A 19,836-nucleotide genomic window follows, 5' to 3' on the forward strand; every position below is an offset into this window, starting at 1 on the left:
AAGGAAAATATTGAGGCGAATGCTTTGGTGGTGCTTTTGCAGTTACGCCAGTTTACTAGTTACGACAGTTATTGAGGTAGCGGGGGGAGGGACGAATAATTATCAGTCTTACTTTGAGGTTATTAGCACATTATTAGCTAATTTAAAGTGTACTGCAGGGTAATTAAAACCAATGTAATTATACCTACGCCGTAAAGCAATATCTAGTCGATCTCCAGATTATAAAATAAGCGTGTCGTTTAAGTACTTTTTGAAACAGTACTAATTTAAGACTAATTTACACTTTCTGTTCTTGTGCCTACTCAATTGATAAAAAACAACGCGAATCAAATTTTTATGACTAAAAGAAACTGTAATGGTTTTGACGATGATCTGTCGCTTCTTACTTTTTCTTTGACAACTGCTTATATGCTCTCTGCATTTCATAAAATAATAAAGTTGTTTTATCAATTCCCAGTCAAAAAGCCGTTAAAAGTTAAGAAGAACCGGCTAAGATCGTGTTGGACACGCACAAAATAGGGTTCCGTAGCCATTACGAAAAAATTAACTAATATTTTTCTAAGGATTTCGTATTTTATACGGAATCTTGCAAGTATAGGTATATTTTATACCTTAGGCTGCTATTTAAGAGTAAAACTACTAATAATTCTCAAGCAAACTTAGCCTTTATAGTTTTCCTGGAAAGTTTGATATACTTACTACCATCCTGATTTTTTCAAATTTTAATGAAAAATTGCACTTTAAAGTTGAATATTTCGCAAAAAAATCAATGAATCGAAAAATGGTTTTCAAAGACCTATCAACGATACCCCACACTAAGGGTTGGATGAAAACAAAAAAAAACACCCCACTTTACGTCTATGTACTCACGCTAAAAAAATTTTTTTTTTAATTTTTTATTGTACCATTTTGTTGGCATATATATCCGTGCAAAATTACAGCTTTCTACCATTGATAGTCCCTGAGCAAAGCCGCGGACGGACGGACTGACACTACAGACAGACAGACATGGCGAAACTATAAGGGTTCCGTTTTTGCCATTTTGGCTCCGGAACCCTAAAAATTTGTCTTAAACATTCATCTTCAAGCCTCAATTTATCATTCGAATCCTCATAAAATATAAATTCTTCACAATCACAACCAATCACAATCAAAAGCAGTCACATAAAAATGTCTTGTTGGTAAACATAAATAATTGATCGGTTCCGATCGATAGTCGATTCGCTGAATTCGATTAAGTAATCAAATCTGGTCCGTTCTACTTCCGCAGCGGCTTGCCTCTCGCCCTTTTTTGTCGCTTATTTGTTTAAAGTTCCATAAATATTTATTTAAATTCACGGGACCTTAAATAAGTATGCCACCATGAGAATATCGGACGAAAGGCTGTGATGTAACTTAAGCGTAAACAAAGATTTTGTATGCACTCTCACGTCTCGTGCAATGAATTTTAAAGTCGGTATCAGTCAGGATTTGCTTTACCTAGACTAGAAAATGCTGGGTGCTACTGCCTGTTGTGGCATTGCAACTCTACTTTCTTAAGTACCTACCTATATTTGTGTTGGAATTAACAAGGAACAAATAACAATTCAGGTTTAAAACATGAAAATAGAGTAACAGCGCAAGCTGAATTTGCGAATAGGAAATTTAATTTACATAAATATTTTTTTTTTTTATTAAAAACGAAAATAAGCAAACGGAAAGACAATCAAATAGTGTTTCTAAAACTCCTCAGATCATACAACGAAGTTTACAAGCATTCAAAATATATGGAAAATTTGACCCACAAATCTACCTACTTAGAGTAGGCAAGGATTACGTAAAATACTCTGATTTTGGCTAATTTGGCTCTATTACAACAGAACATAAAATTATTTCTAATTTATTTACAGAAAAATCGCGCTTATTATTTTTGATGTAGGTATTTAATATGTCTCTGAGTGATAAAGATAAACAACTGGGAATCTATCCATAGAAAGAACCATAATTCTCAGAATGGGAAACTCAAAACTCCGAAAGAATGGCGAAACGCCTGTCATCTCAAAAACTAGTTGTTTCATACCTACAGTAGACTATAAACAGTTTTTGAGTCATACAAGGGTCCTAAATTGTCGTCGTTGTGTTTGTACTATTACTTATTCTGTGGTTGTCACTTATAAGTGCAATAGCGGGTTTTTTTCAATCTTTTGGCACTGTCAGATCTAGTTCTCAAATCCTGTGTCGACTGCGTGAACGTGCGGAGGCTGCGCCGACGCAGGCATCCCGCTCAAGGCCAGCCGCGATGGCGCAATGCACTCGTGCGCCGCTCATTCAGCAGTCCGGGTCGTATCGTCGCTGTCGAAAGGCTTACGCCGAAATTGTAGAGCCCAGTAAGACTCGCGAGAAAAGCCGTGCAATTTATATTACATTACGAGGTTGTAATCGGATGAGTTGGATGTAGTCAAGCAAGTGTCGTAAATGTATCTATTGCCTTATACGGTTTTTTGTGCAAGTCTAAACTGGATTTAATAGCATGGAGGCAACCCAAAGAGTGAAAGAAGCGTGAGTTGTGTATTTTTACCATTTTATGTCGTCACTGACGTCACGTAAGAAGCTTTAAAAATGATTTATAGTTATGCCAAAGAATAGTGTTACTAAAATTCCGTGCCCCAGGAACTTTACAAACACCACTGAATTTCTTCGCATGTGTGCAGGTTCAAATGTAATTCGCATGTTTGTTGCGCGTCACCTGTCCACTTTTGGCACCGACAGTACTATCGTGCTCGCACATGCGTACCTACTGCGTGTTACCGGCTCCATTAAACCACTTTTAGCGTACACATGCAAATGCACTTTCAAATAGTAACAATTTACTTATTTTGTAATTGTTATTCTGAACACTGAGGGGCTAAAGTAAATTTCCCAAGACCACTATTAATCAACCAATTTACTTATTTCCAAACAATTGGAATACCAAGCAAATTCATTTGAATACAAAATCGACACAAATAATATAAAGGAGAAAAAAAATAATGGACTTGGTGATAATTTCCCATCAGATAACCCTAGTGCTTGTTTACCTCCATCACATAATAATAATAATAAAATTGTGTCAAAAATCTTATTTTATGTAAAGAAAAGAATGTCTGTCTTGAGCTCTATCACAAGTACCTACTGCGCCTTACACATCACTTTTCACATCTTCTTTCTCTCACACGGTATAACTTGAGGCACAGAATGTAATAGCTTGAGGGTAGAAAGAGATAGTGAATGCGATATGGCCATAGAATTGCTAATATTATATACAACAAAGAATTACTAAATAACAAGTCTTATCATCACAAACGAATCAGAATAATTACAAAGAAAAAACTTGACGGGACAGGTTGAGTAACTTTAAGGCTATTGTCAGCAAAAACTATGGGCGGATGTTGTTAGATACTGACATCTACCTAATGCCATTATAAAGAGTCACGATGTCTTCAGACGCTTAACTACTTCCACTTTGTGGCTATGAACAAAAACCTAACCTTTGAGGTTTACATATGCATTTATATTTATTCAAATGTTTTGCTCTATTTGTCGATCCTTGTTTTTTGGATTGCTCCTCTGAGGTTTACATATGCATTTATATTTATTCAAATGTTTTGCTCTTTTTGTCGATCCTTGTTTTTTGGATTGCTCCTCTACCACTCAAAGGTTGACTGGCAGAGATCCCTGCAGGGATAAGTCCGCCATTGTACTTAACACAACTTTTATTTATGTAACCTTTTTGTTTTTCCTTTTTGTACAATAAAGTGTATAAACAAACCTTTGTGTATCAATAAATATATATTTACCCTGTCAGGCTCTTGAGTTTTTTTTTTTGGAGACCGGTCTGCAAGTAGGTGTTACATAAATAAATCCAATTTAATAAGATAATTTTATACCTACTTGTAAAGAGTACGTAGCTTACTAACGGACAGAGAATGCACAGCTTAAACAAAAACAACTGGAGCTAAGAGACTTGAAATTTGACAGCCGTATTCCACTGAAGGAGAACTGAAATTTTCACGGGATAGAGAACTAGCTTTTTGTTATTCGAACTAAACTAGCCTAACACTAAAAGAACAATTTTAAACTTTAAGTAGCTCTAATAATTAAGGATAAATATATATTATAATTTATTCACTCTTTAAATAAGACAAGTAAACTCAGTTTCTTTTCATTGAAAGGTAACAGACAAAGTAATAATAAAGAGAAATTATCACGATATCGGTATTTACAAAAACGAATACCTATGTAAAACCCAATTTGATATCGTAATAAACGTTACAAAATAATGAATTACCCGCTCTGATAAAGATTAAGTAGGTACCTACTTTAAAGCGGGAAAAATCCGATAAGTAGCAAATTCTTCAATTAATCTCCTTTGATTTGTGTCAATTCGGTAGAATCAGTACCTACCACTAGTAAACATTTGTTTATACATAACAAAAGATCAATCAACGGGATTAATATGATTGATTTAATATGGACCCATTGTTGTGATTAACATAATTTATCGGTTCAAAATTTCGAAGAAGTTTCTTTCTAAGACTAAAGTTAACTCGATGATTTAGTTTAATAGACTGGGGATCTCAATGCACCTGTTTGATGTGAACGTCAGCGTTGTGTCTAGGTTGTGGCAACACATATGTACCTACATACACATCATACTGTATATGTAGAATCTACGTGCAATAGTGTAGTGTATGGGAACCGATTTTTTTGACCACATATCTATGAAGACACCTTACAGAATTGTAGAATAACGGAATACAATTTTAATTGCGAGTGAAGTCAGAAAATTACGGTTTACTTCACAATCACAACTACTTAGTCAAAAAAACTGACCAAAGTACAGTCGAGGAAATTTAATCACTTACCAGGGTGGAACCTTCTCACAATCAATTTCGCTATTTCTTTGACAAATGTACGGGATGTCAACTTGAGATTAGTAACACAAAGGTTCCACCCTGGTACGTGACGTGTTTAATTTTTCTTGACTGTACCTACGTCTGAGTCTGAGAAGTTTGAGCAAAAATTTGATTAAAAATATCTGAACACGCTTCTACGCCGTTAACAATAGAGTCGTGTATATATTCGATTATTTTATTACCTACGTTAAATACTCGAGAACTGCAATACAGATTCACCATTTTCGTATGATATAATTAAAAAAATCGACCTCCTGGCAGATTTTCAATTGCTTTAGCGTCAAATAGCGCCGTAATCACATTTTATGAGCAGAGCTTAATCAGTTAGGGTTTAACCCAGGGCCTATGCCTGCTAGCTGGACCGGTTTTAGCGCATAACCTTTCCTCAAAAGCTGGTTATTCCCCGTTGCTACTTATCGATAGGACTTCCCGATTTACGAAAGCCGAAGCGATTTAGTCGGTACATAAATGATCAACAAAGACTTCTTGGTGATATTAGATAAGTGTTTAAATTTTCCATACATGAAATACGATAGGTGATAGATAGGTATATACCTACATGTTTTCTTTCAATGACTGAAAACTATTTTAAAAGTAGATTGTCGTAAATTTATCATGTTATGTAAAGCGTTCTTTTTCCACATATAAATGGATATTTGACTGTAAAAGAAGTAGTTTAAAAATATACATAAAAAAACAACTACTTATTTCTTTTTAGAGACATTATTGGAACAGTTGTTAACATTACAACAGAACAATTTCAACATTAAAATTGAAAAAAAAAACTGAACTGAAATTATCAAATTAGAAATTGTTATCCATTCATTGTTCATTACATATGTCTATATCACATTTTCAACTGCTCGAAAGTAAATTGGAAGAGATCGCTCTTTAACATAAGGTCGCCCATTGTTTACCTCTAATTTTAATCTTCTTTAGTACCAATGTTGTGTATCGATATGTATGTATATCGAAAGTCAATAAGTGAGAAGTCACTATGACAGGTCAAAAAATGACTTTAAAATTCCGCTCTATTCACTTCGGATAAAATTTGGTGTTGGCAAATCCCAAAACAAAAACCAAACATTTACGAAATTCGTATGAACAGGTGTTTTGCCAAATTATCGCTGTTCACACTCAAACTATGGTTAAATAGATGCCCTTTGTCTACGGCACGGCACATAAAGCGCTACATGTAAAGCATGACGACTGCTTCAACAATTAGTGCGTGAAATTAATTAACATTGTATCAATAGGAGTGGTTGAGCATCAGTAGGTACCATTGTTTGAACAGTTGTATATGTACTCGTAATTTAATTTATTAGCAGGACATATATTACTGAGAAACACATGTAAATCATCTGATGATAAAAACAAATTATGTTCAATGAAGAACATAAGAAATAGTCAATTATGTAAAAATGTTGCAAAAATTTCCGCGACATGTTAGTCACACTGAAGCGGTCGTGGTCACGAGTTAATCTATAAAATATGACACCTATTTTATGGAAAACGAAAACACTATATAGTAGATTGTTCAACAAGGGGCTAAAACAAGCCATAATGACACGAGATGTTTAGCCACACGAGCAGAGCGAGAGTGCTTTAATAACTGTGAAGAAAATAATGTATGAATATATTTCGGTAAATTCAATGTAATTTTTTTGCTATGATTCCGCTTATGTCAAGATTGGTTAAGAACTTAAGACGCTACCTGTCATTTTGAGCTTTGTACGGTAAGATGTCCTAGGTCGTTAATTGAATTAAATGTACTTAAACCAATTTACAGTTATATGTATAGTCGTATCGATTACAACTATAAACTTTGGCAGTGCATACATCCCAGTTGTTTCTCCAAATTCAAAGATGCCCACAAGGGCGATCCAATAGTTGACATAAGCCCCGTTTGCGACCCATTTGGCGCTGGGGCCAGCGTTCCAGTGCCAAGATAACTTCGAACCGTTACACTCGTTTTACAACAAAAGCAACACAATTTAATATTATTATTGGCTACAGAATTAAGATATTTTTTACTGAATAGAATTTATGTTCGCTCCTTAGGCGTAGCATCGCGTAGACGAACCTAGTCGTAGACGAGTTTGTAGCAAAAGCTACGCCTTTTTGTCTCCACATTTTATTATTCTCAAACCGGCACTGTAATGTTTGAAGTGGTGATACAGTTACAGTTACGAGCGTAGACTGTTATTTAAAAAAAAATCTACTTTGTAGAAGAGCGGGGCCTCCTGCTACAGGTAACCTACTTACCTACTAGGAGGCCTCAAACTATACTTTTGTAAACGACACAGCTATAATAATAAAAAAAAATATTATTATTATAAATTATTATTAATATAGTTACACAGAACAAGTACTTAGGTATAATTTTGGTTGTCGTGGTGTGCGTTGCACGAATATGGAAAGTGAGTTGAACGACTAATAGGGACGAGGTCGCCTGCCTTTCGCCTTTCCTTACGTTAAATTTACCAAGTAATTTATTGTTATAATGGTGGCCATCGAAACACGTCTAATCTACAGAAAGACTTCTTTGTGCGCCAACGCGTAGTATTAAAGTTCAACGTCACTAAGGTTAAGGTTAACCCTGTAACAGTAAAAGTAAAAATATGTATAACTACTGTTATTGTAATTCTCTTTGTGGTAAATCAGTTGCGGTTTGCTATAGATTTAAGAGAAATGCAAATGATCATAGTAATAATGAAGTTTTTGTTATTTAATGCAATCGTGGGATTGTGTGCAATAGAAAGACCAATAAAATTATAGTTAAAGGACCGGTTGCAGAAGTGGTGATCACATTTGTAATTTTATGTTTATTAGTAGCTGTAAAAATAAATATAGTTATAGGTCAACGAACGCATTTACCTCTGTAGCAGCTAATAATATAATATATTATTATTATGCTTTGTACGTAGAAACATAAACATGAATAGATCACAAATACCGATAGATGACAGAATGATATTGTCAGTAATATTTTATCTTCCTTGTTTGTATTTTTTTTGCTTTGTGTGAGTTGGCATTTTGAAAACCTTCTTACAATGCCTTAGGATGTGTTTAGGTATCTCTCAAAAATAGAAAACTACTCATTCATAGAACACATAGGAACGAATAAAACAGATGTAGGTATATGAAACAGAATGGATGCTAATTTAGCTGTCGACCAACCACTTTCATAACGTGTAGGTAACTGAGGAAACAAGCATGACTAAAGCTGTGAGCATAGCGGATTTTCCTGCTGATTTTCTTCCTCGTGCTACGCAATCGGATTTCTATAAATAGTTTATGCGTTTCTATGCCAACCGTACACATCAAAAAAGTCTTGGTATCTCATTATCCCTAGACAAATTGGATGTTTTAACTGAGTAGTAATGTGCGTACAGTCGCTATTAGATATGTCGGAGCGGCCAAGTTGATCAAAAATATCGAAACATGAACCCTAATACCTTAATAATAGAGTGCATGTTCCGATGTTTTTGACCAATCTGATGTAGACTGTACATTGACATGTTCAAAACTGTCTAGGGATAAAAAATATCTCAAGGCAATTTTGATGAGTGTATAAAATTGGTTTTTATTAGTTGCTTAATGCTCAATGTTCTTTAGTTTTTTTACCTAAGCCTAAGCTTCTCGTTATTACTAATTAACTCAGAGGGAATAAAAGTTAAATATAAAGACTAACATTCGATATTTTTATTTTTACTAAAAACTTCAAATGTAATCTAAATCTAATAATGTCAATAATACAAAAATTGAGGCGTAGGTCAACACGCAGCTACTTTTTACATTTCCCTATTTGAGTTACTTCACATACTCGCACAATTTCCATTTAGATTTTATCTCTACTTTGTTATGTCGATTTCGGCTGAAGACTTACTTAATCTGCAGTCATTTGAGTTATATTGAGCAATATTAGACAATTACTAGAAGCCGTAACTCTTACGGAAAAACTTTAAATTACAATGGCCGGAAATTATAACTGAAATTATAATTACCGAGGCTTATAACTGAGGCATATTCAAATGTAGATAATTTAAATTGGAACAGATTACGTTCGTCGAATATATCGTGTGCAACAAACAATGGCCATCTACATCGTGGCAGCTATTAAGATAATAATTGCAAATCTGTAAGCGCGTACGAGTACTGAAAATACCTATTACGTCAGCATGACATCTCCATTAGGTATCTACTTACCATTGATAAATTGTGCAATTAGTTTGACAGTCCATCTAATTCGTGCGTCAACAAAAAAAGGTTCAAGTACCTACACAGGCAACTCATTTAGAAAAATTGCATTTGAATTCATTTAGGTCGAGGAAATTGAAGTTCGTTGTAGTTTGTTTTCTCGTTAATTCAATGCAACAGACACCTGTGCTGCCTCTGTTGATTACTTGGTTCTTTTTTGTTCCCTTTTTTTTTACTGAAAAAAAAATGTAATATTTATTATTATCACAATAACTACTTTAGTATAGGGCTCTACATGACTTAGGGGTATTGTTTCACCACCCATTGATTAGTGTTAACTGACGGTTAAATGTGATGCCGTCTCCGTCTATTCGAACAAAACAAATAGAGACGGCATCACATTTAACCGTCAGTTAGCACTAATCAATGGGTGGTGAAACAGCCCCTTAATCTGTAGATTACTGTGTATACTTAAGCAATTATTTTATTACATAAATATACCTAGTCATAACGAGGCAAAGTGTTAGTGCGGTACTGTCCTAGCCATATTTCTTTGATTTCTATGGTCCATAAAGAATTTATAAACATTCCGCAAATAAAACATTTTACTTAATAACATACTGTCTTTGTCAGATACAATTAATAAGTAGGTATCGTTAGATCACGATTTGTGCTACCGTCAGAACTTCATTACGTGAAGTCATATAGATATTTATCAAGTATCATAAGTATATCCCAGAAAGTACACTCAAGTGAGGCAAACTTTGCGTAACGTACTTGCATCAAATGCTTGGGACACTCCAGCCGCCATTCATTTGTTTACATTACGTTTACAGAGTATATAGCTTACGTTGAGTGTTGATTTATTATATTGGTCAGTAGGGCAGTTTGTTATTTGGCTTCCGTCGTTCAATGTACAGCATGGCATGGTCATAAAAGACATTTACGAGACGTGAGTGAAATTAAATAAGTAAATAAATATCATGGGACACTTGACACCACACAATCGAAAACCGTTTGGAGAAATAGGCTTTGTGAAGCGTTTTCAGAAATCAGATTCCAAAAACGTGATGAACTGAATTAAATAAACAAAATTTACCTTCATTTGACCTCTGCAGTGTTTCGTCACAAAGGCAGTTCTAAAGCAGGTCTACACTCTAAAGCAAATTGACAGTTTGAAATGTTGCTGTCCTGCTTATAATAGCAAAGAGTAACAAAGACAGAACTTTAATCACATGATGCGCACCCGGCTTTAAACAGTTGTCATTTATCGTAAAGTCCGAAATGTATACGAGTATTTCCTATGTATTTTTACAAATTAAATTATTAAATTACTACGTTACAAGTAAATATAAAAGAATTTAAATATCAGATTTTAATAAAAAATTTACTATCACACCATTAAACAAACATAGGAATAATCGAAGCTAAAAGAAGAGAAATAAATAAAACTATTTGTCATGGTTCATTTAGGACCCTAAATGCTTGTATTATTGTCACATTGTAATGCCACAGATTATGTTATGTACGACCTGAATTTTCAAGGCAATGGAACGTGGCTGTCTGACTGTGACGTCATCCAGCGTATTTCGTAAAAAAAATATAAAAAATTAAATACTCATCCAAATTCAAAATCGATGAAAATGGTATCTTAAAATATCCTATTCTTCCAAACAAAATATTAATATAAAATCGTACCTTTTTTTTTTTTAGTGCATGCCACAATTGACCTAAATATATTCCCTAAACTCAAGCAGTAAGTACTTGTACTATGGACCTAGTACTAAGCAAAGCTTGTACTATGGATACTAGGCAACGGATAAACATACTTATATAGATAAATGCATACTTAAATACATAGAACAAATATTCGTATTATTCATACAAATATCTGCCCCGGCCGGGAATCGTACCCGGAACCTCAAGCTTCGCAGTCAGGTTCTCTAACCACTTGGCTATCCGGTCGTCAAATAAATGTTGGGGAAAACAATTATTGATTTAGTCCTGTTTTTGCAATTGCTATCCAAAATTCGGATTGCTAAATATTCGCTATATTTATTCTAAACCTACATTTTAATAGACCCTTAGTAACATTTTACTAAATCTAAATTATCATCGACGACCAGATGGCCTAGTGGTTAGAGAACCTGACTACGAAGCTTGAGGTCCTGGGTTTGATTTCCGTGTCGGGGCAGATATTTGTGTGAAAAATACGAATGTTTGTTCTCGGGTCTTGGTTGTTTAATATGTATTTAAGTATGTATCTATATCTATATAATTATATTTATCCGTTGCTTCGTACCCATAATACAAGCCTTGCTAAGCTTACTTTGGGACTAGGTCAATTGGTGTGAATTGTCCCATGATATTTATTTATTATTTAAATTTCTACATTCCAGCCGTCGACCGCATGCGTTCCTTCGAATTCTCCATCGTCCACCTGCTCACCTGTATCGGCTTCTTCATCATGTACCTCATCGAGGAACTGGTCCACATGTACATTCACAGCAGAGAAAAGAAGAACGCCAAGGCTCTCCCTCTCGTCCGCAACTTGAGTGTGCGCAGGAGTCGCGCCAGCCCCGACAGCGCCGGAGACAAGAGCGTTACCAACTCCACTGCTGATCTTATTGAGCCGGAGAATGAGAAGAAGAAGGTATAGTAAACATTGATTGTAAAAATTCGCTTAACCTTTCGAATGATTTAAGTAAAACTGATCAATGCAAAATTGACGTCTATCGTTTTCTATTTTTATCATAATTGTCATTTTTAGGCCTCCATACCCAAAGGGTAAAAACGGTACCCTCTATTACTAAGACTTCACTGTCCGTCCGTCTGTCTGTCTGTCAGCAGGCTGTTATCTCCGGAACAGTGACAGCTAGACAATTGAAATTTTCACAAATTATGTATTTGTGTTGCCGCTATAACAACAAATACTAAAAATATTTAAGAGGGGGCTCCAATACAACAAACGACATTTTTTTACCGTTTTTTGCTAATGTCTAATGTTGTATAGATAATGGTACGGAACCCTTCGTGCACGAGTCCGACAAGCACTTGGCCGGTTTTAGATATTATTTGAAACAAAGGAGGCTAGAATGCAGGTTTTCTCTTACTTTTCGCTTTTGAAAGGTTAATTGAAATTCCTTCAGGTTTTTTTTTTATTTATAACCCAACCAACTTGGGCAAGTTGAAGAACCCCCGATATTGTCATTTCAAAGTTCAATATCTCAAAAACGGCTTTTTAGCAAACAGCTCTAACTATATACCACCGAATGAAAATTCAGGTAAACAAGTAGCATCGAAATCGGTCCTTCCATTGGAGAGCTACGATGCCAGACAGACAAACAGACATTGGCGTCAAACTTATAAGACCCTTTTGAACATGAAACTACCGTGAGACTCACTCATATTAAATATATTGACCCGGATAACTCACGTCTTAAATCGAGTTTAGCTCGACATGTTTCGGGCTAATCCGTAGCCCTTCGTCTTCGGAGCAACGCGACTCAGCTGCTGCTGAAACATGCCGAGCTAAACTCGATTTAAGACGTGAGTTATCCGGGTCAATATATTTAATAAGACCCTTTTGCATCAGAGGTAATTTTTTTTTCCAAAACTTACTTAAGTAGTTACCTCTATTTGGTACCTTGGTGATCCCTATGTTATTATTACGGTCGCGTAAATTGCGATGGATTTGTTTGATTCCATATTATGTAGATTAAACTTACTGTTGTAGTAAGCAACGTTTTTAGTATTTCAATGACATTGTTTTATTTGTTTTTTCAAAATTTAATACCTACCTTCATCCTTTATACATGTAGTAGCTACCACAATTAAATGATTCTTGTGACTATTGCTAGGTTTTCTTTTTTTATAAACTGAAACGTAACTAATTATAACGAACCATAAATAATGGTTCCTAAAAATTGTTAATACCTACTTATTGGCTTATTGCAATAAATAAATCGCAAAATTGCATAGGTAACCCTAAATGACTGTCTAGACGTACTTAATTATAACATCCGCTTTCTGAGTCATAACTCGTTTACCACAACATTTAACATAAATGGAGATAAATTTTAATCGTTTTCCTCATATTGCAACTTTCAGGACGTTGAAACCAATCACGGTCATTCCCACCACCACAGTCACATGCCGGTGAGTGGCGGTGATGACGTCACTACTGCTCTTCGTGGTCTGCTCATCGTGCTAGCCCTCTCAATCCACGAGCTTTTCGAAGGACTGGCTGTTGGTTTAGAATCCAGTGCCTCTCATGTATGGTGAGTTTAAAAGTTAAGTTACTCTTTACGCCATCTAGCGTCGAGTAGAAGTAGCTTCTTTTATTGTTCATAGCTAGCAGATGGCGTTAGTGTCGATGTTGCATAGTGTGAATTGTTAATTCACTATTAAAGTGAAAGATGGCGCTGCTATCAGTAAATTAATAATTTAACTGTTTCAAAAGCAACAAAACTAATTCGCTTTTATTGTTCCAGGTATATGTTAGGAGCTGTCTCGGCACACAAGCTGGTCATTGCCTTCTGTATTGGCGTGGAGTTGATCGCCAGTCGCACGAAAACTTGGCTGTCGATAGTGTATATCACTACTTTTGCCATTGTATCGCCTATTGGTATTGGGATTGGTCTGATCCTGGTCGGAGGGCAGGGAGCTACGGCCGCAGGGACGTACTCTGTGGTTCTTCAAGGTCTGGCTTCGGGAACTCTGCTGTACGTCATCTTCTTCGAGATCTGGAAAAGCGACAGGACCGGCATCCTTCAGTACATCGCGGCCGTTGTCGGCTTCTGCCTTATGTTCGGATTACAGTTACTTAGTGAGTATTTTTGTTGTAACAAATGCTGTACCTACTTCACTAACTCTATTGAACTCAATATTTGTCACGACAAAATTCAAAGGTTCGCAGAGGGCTCTCTTACATGTTAGGTACTTTTTATACCAACAGCGCTTTCGGAAGGACCCTCATTGCCCTGAAATTGTACGTAGAGTACAATAATCCTTGTCTAATGCAGTTTGACGCTGTAAAATGTCGGCTTTTTCATGAAGTAATAGCCTTGTAGTAAACAAGGTAACAGTAACACGATCCATTACCTATCCGTTGACTAGGTACTTACGAGTATAGTCGATCAAACTCAATCGCTAAAGTCGGTGGAACCTATTCACAATAATTTCATTAACAGATACGATTTGTTAGTGTAATGGTGCTCCCACATTGGCTGTTATAAATGTTATATAACGTTATAAAATACGATAAAATTGTCTAACACTATTCTAAATCGAAGCTAACACTTCATAATGTTAAAACTTGATGTTAAATGCGCCACGTTGGTATATAACACCATAATAATATATATTATTATGCCATATGTTATCATGTAGGTATATATAACATTTTAAAATTGATATAACACTATAACAATGTATAACATTTTTTAGGTACAATCTGTTATAAAACAAATGTTTTATTGCGTTATATAACATTTATAACAGCCAATGTGGGAGCACCATAAGATTTGTAAGAAAAATGTTCCATAATATACATAGCTATATGGGATTCATTTTCTTCGACTTTTACCCAAAAACCCATAACGCAAGCAGCTTTACTCGTCATTGGGTTGTTTTTTATTAATGTTTTTTTTTCTCTTTCAGCACCCCACAGCCACTCCCACGGGGACGGTGATCACGGGCATTCCCACGACAAGTGAGAGTCGTCGAGGGATCCAGAGCCACGTTACTATGTTTATATCTAGAATATTCTAGACGAACTTTTTATAGCGGGCAGTGGAACGATATTTGGTGTCACCCATTGAAATAATTTATTCAAAGTTTATAATCAGTCCTTTAATATTCATTTTTATTAGGTATTAAAATTAGATATGACTTTATGTAAGTTAAAATGACTAAGGGGTCGTTTCACCATCCATTGATTAGCGTTAACCGACGGTTAAATGTGATGCCGTCTCCGTCTATTCGAACAAAACAAACAGAGACGGCATCACACCTAACCGCCAGTTAACACTAATCAATGGATGGTGAAACAGCCCCTAAGTCTTGTGTCATTTCTTTAAATTATTTCTGGCCATGAGCTCTAAGCGGAGCGTCATTAAATACCTGTGATACCCTACAATAGGCACATCACACAATGACAGAAACATAGATGGGTTACTGTGATTAGTTTTATCGATATTTGTGTCTCTTTTTATTTAAATGGAGGCTTAACATTTGGTCCTTTAAAGATTCGTGATTTGGACTTAGCATTTAAACACCAAGTACCTAGAAAAACGATAATACATACATGTACCTACATAAATATGCCATTTTGTATGAAAGCAACTAAATGTCCTACTTAGAGTTAAAGGACATTTTTTTTTTTAAGAATTGAATTGACTGAGATAGACAAATCAATTTAATTCATCAAGGCACCAAGTTTTTTACAGTACTTTAGGTATTTACATTTTGTATGTATACCTCAAGAAAAAGCAAGGTAAACTTTATTTAAATTAATAACTACCCAGGAAATTTAAAAATGCTCCATATATAGGTAGAAATATTTATTGTAAGACGAATTTTTAACAAATCATGGATCAATATGTAATGATTTTAATGAATTTGCAGTTGAGATGATGAAAAAGAAATCTAGTCATCAGTTTATCATTATTTAATATGTTTGTATGTGTTTTATATTTCTGTTCATACTTAATTAAATACATTTTTATAAAGTCCAGTTCTGGAAGTATTAAATTTAGAGGGCGATCCACAGATCTATATATTGATGTAATAAGAATCAAGTCCTTGTCTTACTAAACTGAGGTTTATTTATAAATCTTGTGAACCTATTGTAAAGGATTCGTGTAGGTATACGTTTAGATCTGAGGATGAAAGAGATTATTGTTAGACTTAGCTTCGCCTTAATTATACTGCATTCCAGTCAGTGGCGTAGCTAGGTAACCTAGGGCCCTGGGGCAAATAAAAAAATGGGGCCCACTGTTATCAAAACTGGTAAGGTTTTTTGAAGTAAAATCATTATATATACAAATACTTTAAAAATGCTAAGCAACTTTATCATCAGCTATAAAGCAGAATTTCGAGGGCCCCCTGAGCTTGAGGGCCCCGGGGCACCGCCCCGCCTAGCCCCTTGGTAGCTTCGCCACTGATTCCAGTATTTCCTATTTATAGGTAAGACATTGTCTGTCTGTGATATTATATCGAAAAATTGTAAACGTCGAAGCCATAGCAGAACAATCCCCCTTTTTATAAATTGTGTGACTTTGAAAAATGACCGGACATTGACAAGTTGGGCCAATATTTGATGGTCCATCTGATCTTACAGTTCTTTAAATTTCTTAAGCTACGAGTAGTATGCCTAAGTAGCTACTATTTTTCTTACCTAACTTTTATTATCATGAGCAGAAGTTTGGCCAATTTCCCTGGCCAACTTCATTTCAAGTCTGGAATTTGTACTAATGAAGGAACATTTTCTAGGTTTTATATGTCTTCTGCAAAATTATCTAAGTTTTTAATGTGTAGTTGTGACGACGCTGTACCTAAGTGTTATAACAAAGGTGATCAATTTGGAAATTCAAACAAAGTTTGTAATGATTGCATAATAATGAAGAACGCACTCTAAATGTAGAATTGTAAATAAATAACTATAATAAATTTAAGAACTGTTAATTATAACTACTTAAGTAAGCTGGGCAACGAAAGTTATCCGATGGCAATGTTGGACATTATCTTTTAGTTGTTTGCTTTATTAAATCGTTGTGAAACCACAGACCCGTTGTTTATTTTTGTTTGACCAAGAAATCGATGGGTCCTACGTATAAGGGCTTAAGTGTAAAATCCTTACTTTACAGGACGGGTTTTCAAAGTCAAAAACTGTCGTAACTTAGAGAGGGTGTATCCGAGACTTATAAAATTTGGCACACTAACTAATAGTACTCTATCCTTCAACCACAACGAATAAATTTTACTAAAATATCTTTTCATTAAAAGTTATTGTACATACGCCCATATACGTGAATTTCCGGGAAATAAACTTGTATTCAAAAATACAGTAAAGAGATATATGTGGTACTTTGGCTCATATACGCGTTCAACTTTAAAATCTTTGGTAAAAAGAAAATTTTTAACAAAAAAGTAAAACCGACTACAAAAAAATAAAAAAATAACAAATGGAACCGACTACAAAACCCTTGAATATATTTTTCTAGGTAAGTAGGTACGTACTAGCTCGAAGTCGGTGACTCAGCACGAGCCAGCAGGAGTGGGACAATTCACAATAGTCGTCTACCTCACCTACATACTATGGGTTTCAATCCCTCCTGCTGGGTCGTGCTGAGTCACCGACTTCGAGCTAGTACGTACCTACTTACCTAGAAAAATATTTTCAAGGGTTTTGTAGTCGGTTCCATTTGTTATTTTTTTATTTTTTTGTAGTCGGTTTTACTTTTTTGTTAAAAATTTTCTTTATTTCTCACTTTTTAGTGATTCGTAGCCAAAGAACATCTCACAACGATTCCGTTAAGCCAAACACGACTTAGTTACGTTGTTTTATAACAGAGTTCCGTTGCCTACCTTCTGGCTTCAGCATCAGATCAGTTCGAAAGAATCATTAACTTAAAGTTTCTTCTTAGTCGCTTATCTAGGTAAGTATATTAATCATGATAATTTAAATTTAACCGTGAAATACTTGTTATTGATAGTAGTAGTTCCGTTGGTCAAATCTGGTCTTCATCATCAGTTCCACTTCACCAAATTATGATTTGCAAGAACAAATGCACGAGTTACTGCTAAATATATCCAAATTACCATAGGTGTCTCTACAATATTTGAAGAGTTCCCTCGATTTCCTTAAGATCCGATCATCAGATCCTAATTTGCTGCTTATGGGACCTAATTGAAAGCATTCCTAGACGAACTCAAAAAAAATTTTTGAAATCGTTACATAAATGACGGAGTTCTGAGGTAACAAACATTAAAAAAAAAAATACAACCGAATTGATAACCTCCTCCTTTTTTTGAAGTCGGTTAAAAAATACGTTACCCAAGATACTCGGAGAAATTAAAAAAAAAAAATACCATCACATTTCGATGTAGAATCGGGGTAGCGGCGTTCCGCTTGACGTAGGTACAAGGACCTAAACAAAGAGTATATAATCACTACGTTTTAGACCTAAATGGCAGTTATGCCGACAGATTCAAAAAACCGCCACGGGATTTACCGCGTAAAAGTATCAAACGTACGTTTAGCCCTTTTACGTTAAAATTGCATCTAGGTCGGCCATTTTACGTCAATGAAAACTCTAAAAATAATTAAATAACAGTGTTTTTTTATACACTATCTAAATATATATAGTTTATAGATACCTATAACACACAAAACTCAAAATTGAAAAAAAAAACACTGGCCCTTATACATAGGACCCATCGAAATCTTAATGAGGGCTATCGTTGTTTGTCTTTCTAGATGGCGCCACTGTTGCGTGAGGTTTTAAGTGTGGCTTTCAAAGTCTGTTATTACTGGCGTGAAAACAATGTTTAGATTAAAATCATATTTAATACACCTTAAAACCGTGCAACCATAGTGTTGCGTCCCGTTTTGTTCGGAAAAAAAGGGAGGACAAAAGTTTTCGAAAGACAACTGTCTCAACACATTCATTCATTGCCCCGTAACGCTTATTTGCCATAATTAATTTCAGGTAATGCAAAATATTCACAAAATTATTCTAATTATAAATAAACCCGCGTAGCAAACCCAAACACTATGAGATTTGACATTTCGTAGACCTCACGCTACACTAGCGCCTCTAGCGGCGAATTCATACGCGATAGCCCTCATTACGCTGCGCTATAAAAATATCTAGATTTAAGGCTGGCTTTAAAATACATATTACAAAACACACATGGTTAATATAGTAGGTATATATTATCTTACTCGACTTTATGAAGCCCTACTTTATTAATATCTACCTAACGACTAACCTATACCCGTGCGTGATCACGCACGCATAAATATTAATTGAATTTAAGAGAAGTTTCCCTGCTGGCCGGCCACGCGGCCGCGTTAGGTATTCGTTTGGGATATTGCTGTCTTTATCGCTCGTGACATAAGCGCTCGCAGCCGTCCCCGTCCCCCCCATGCCTTCCGCAACGACGTCCGTAATTTATATCGAGATACTTAGCTGTAGGCTTTTCAAGATTTGGGCGGTTGAATTTTGGGTTTCCTTGTCCTCATATTATACCACACGGCGGCCATGCCGTACAATACGCGTTCTTGAATCTACATAGGCACGACGATGTCTGTACACGCGTCAATGTGTGCGTAAGATACACAGGGCTGACTATCGCAAAACCCGAATAAGTGCAATGCAACCAATGACATATATATTTATTTTAGATTATCGTGATTGTTAAGGACCCAGCATTCCATTTAAATTTCCTGGGAATACCGGTACTACCTGCTTCGAGCGAGACAGACAAACAACTCTGTATAATCTAGGTACTACACTGTTTGAGACATTAGAAGAGACTCGTTCATTTAGGAAATGACTACTCATTAAATTGATCATTAATTGACTGCAGTTATTTTAAGAAAAACAGATAAGATAGCTGACTGACATGATCAAATATTTGTAGATTGTATTGTATTGTACCTATTAATTATTCCGCAGACATTTTTTAATCGATA

The 19,836-nt window shown here is 35.3% G+C and overlaps 1 protein-coding gene across 1 annotated transcript in view; it reads left to right on the top strand.

Moving 5' to 3' along the window:
- LOC141432674 (zinc transporter ZIP2-like) overlaps positions 1–16,922 on the top strand; it is a 37,045-nt gene extending 20,123 nt beyond the window's left edge. Inside the window, exons 2-5 of the mRNA XM_074094378.1 lie at positions 11,534–11,787; positions 13,245–13,414; positions 13,628–13,962; positions 14,796–16,922. Coding sequence (XP_073950479.1) covers positions 11,534–11,787; positions 13,245–13,414; positions 13,628–13,962; positions 14,796–14,851 — 815 coding nt within the window. The 3' untranslated portion in view covers positions 14,852–16,922. The remainder of the gene's footprint in view (positions 1–11,533; positions 11,788–13,244; positions 13,415–13,627; positions 13,963–14,795) is intronic.
- The last annotated feature ends 2,914 nt before the right edge of the window (positions 16,923–19,836 follow it).

The sequence above is a fragment of the Choristoneura fumiferana genome, chromosome 11 (assembly GCF_025370935.1).
Source record: "Choristoneura fumiferana chromosome 11, NRCan_CFum_1, whole genome shotgun sequence".
Classification (NCBI taxonomy): Eukaryota; Metazoa; Arthropoda; class Insecta; order Lepidoptera; family Tortricidae; genus Choristoneura; species Choristoneura fumiferana.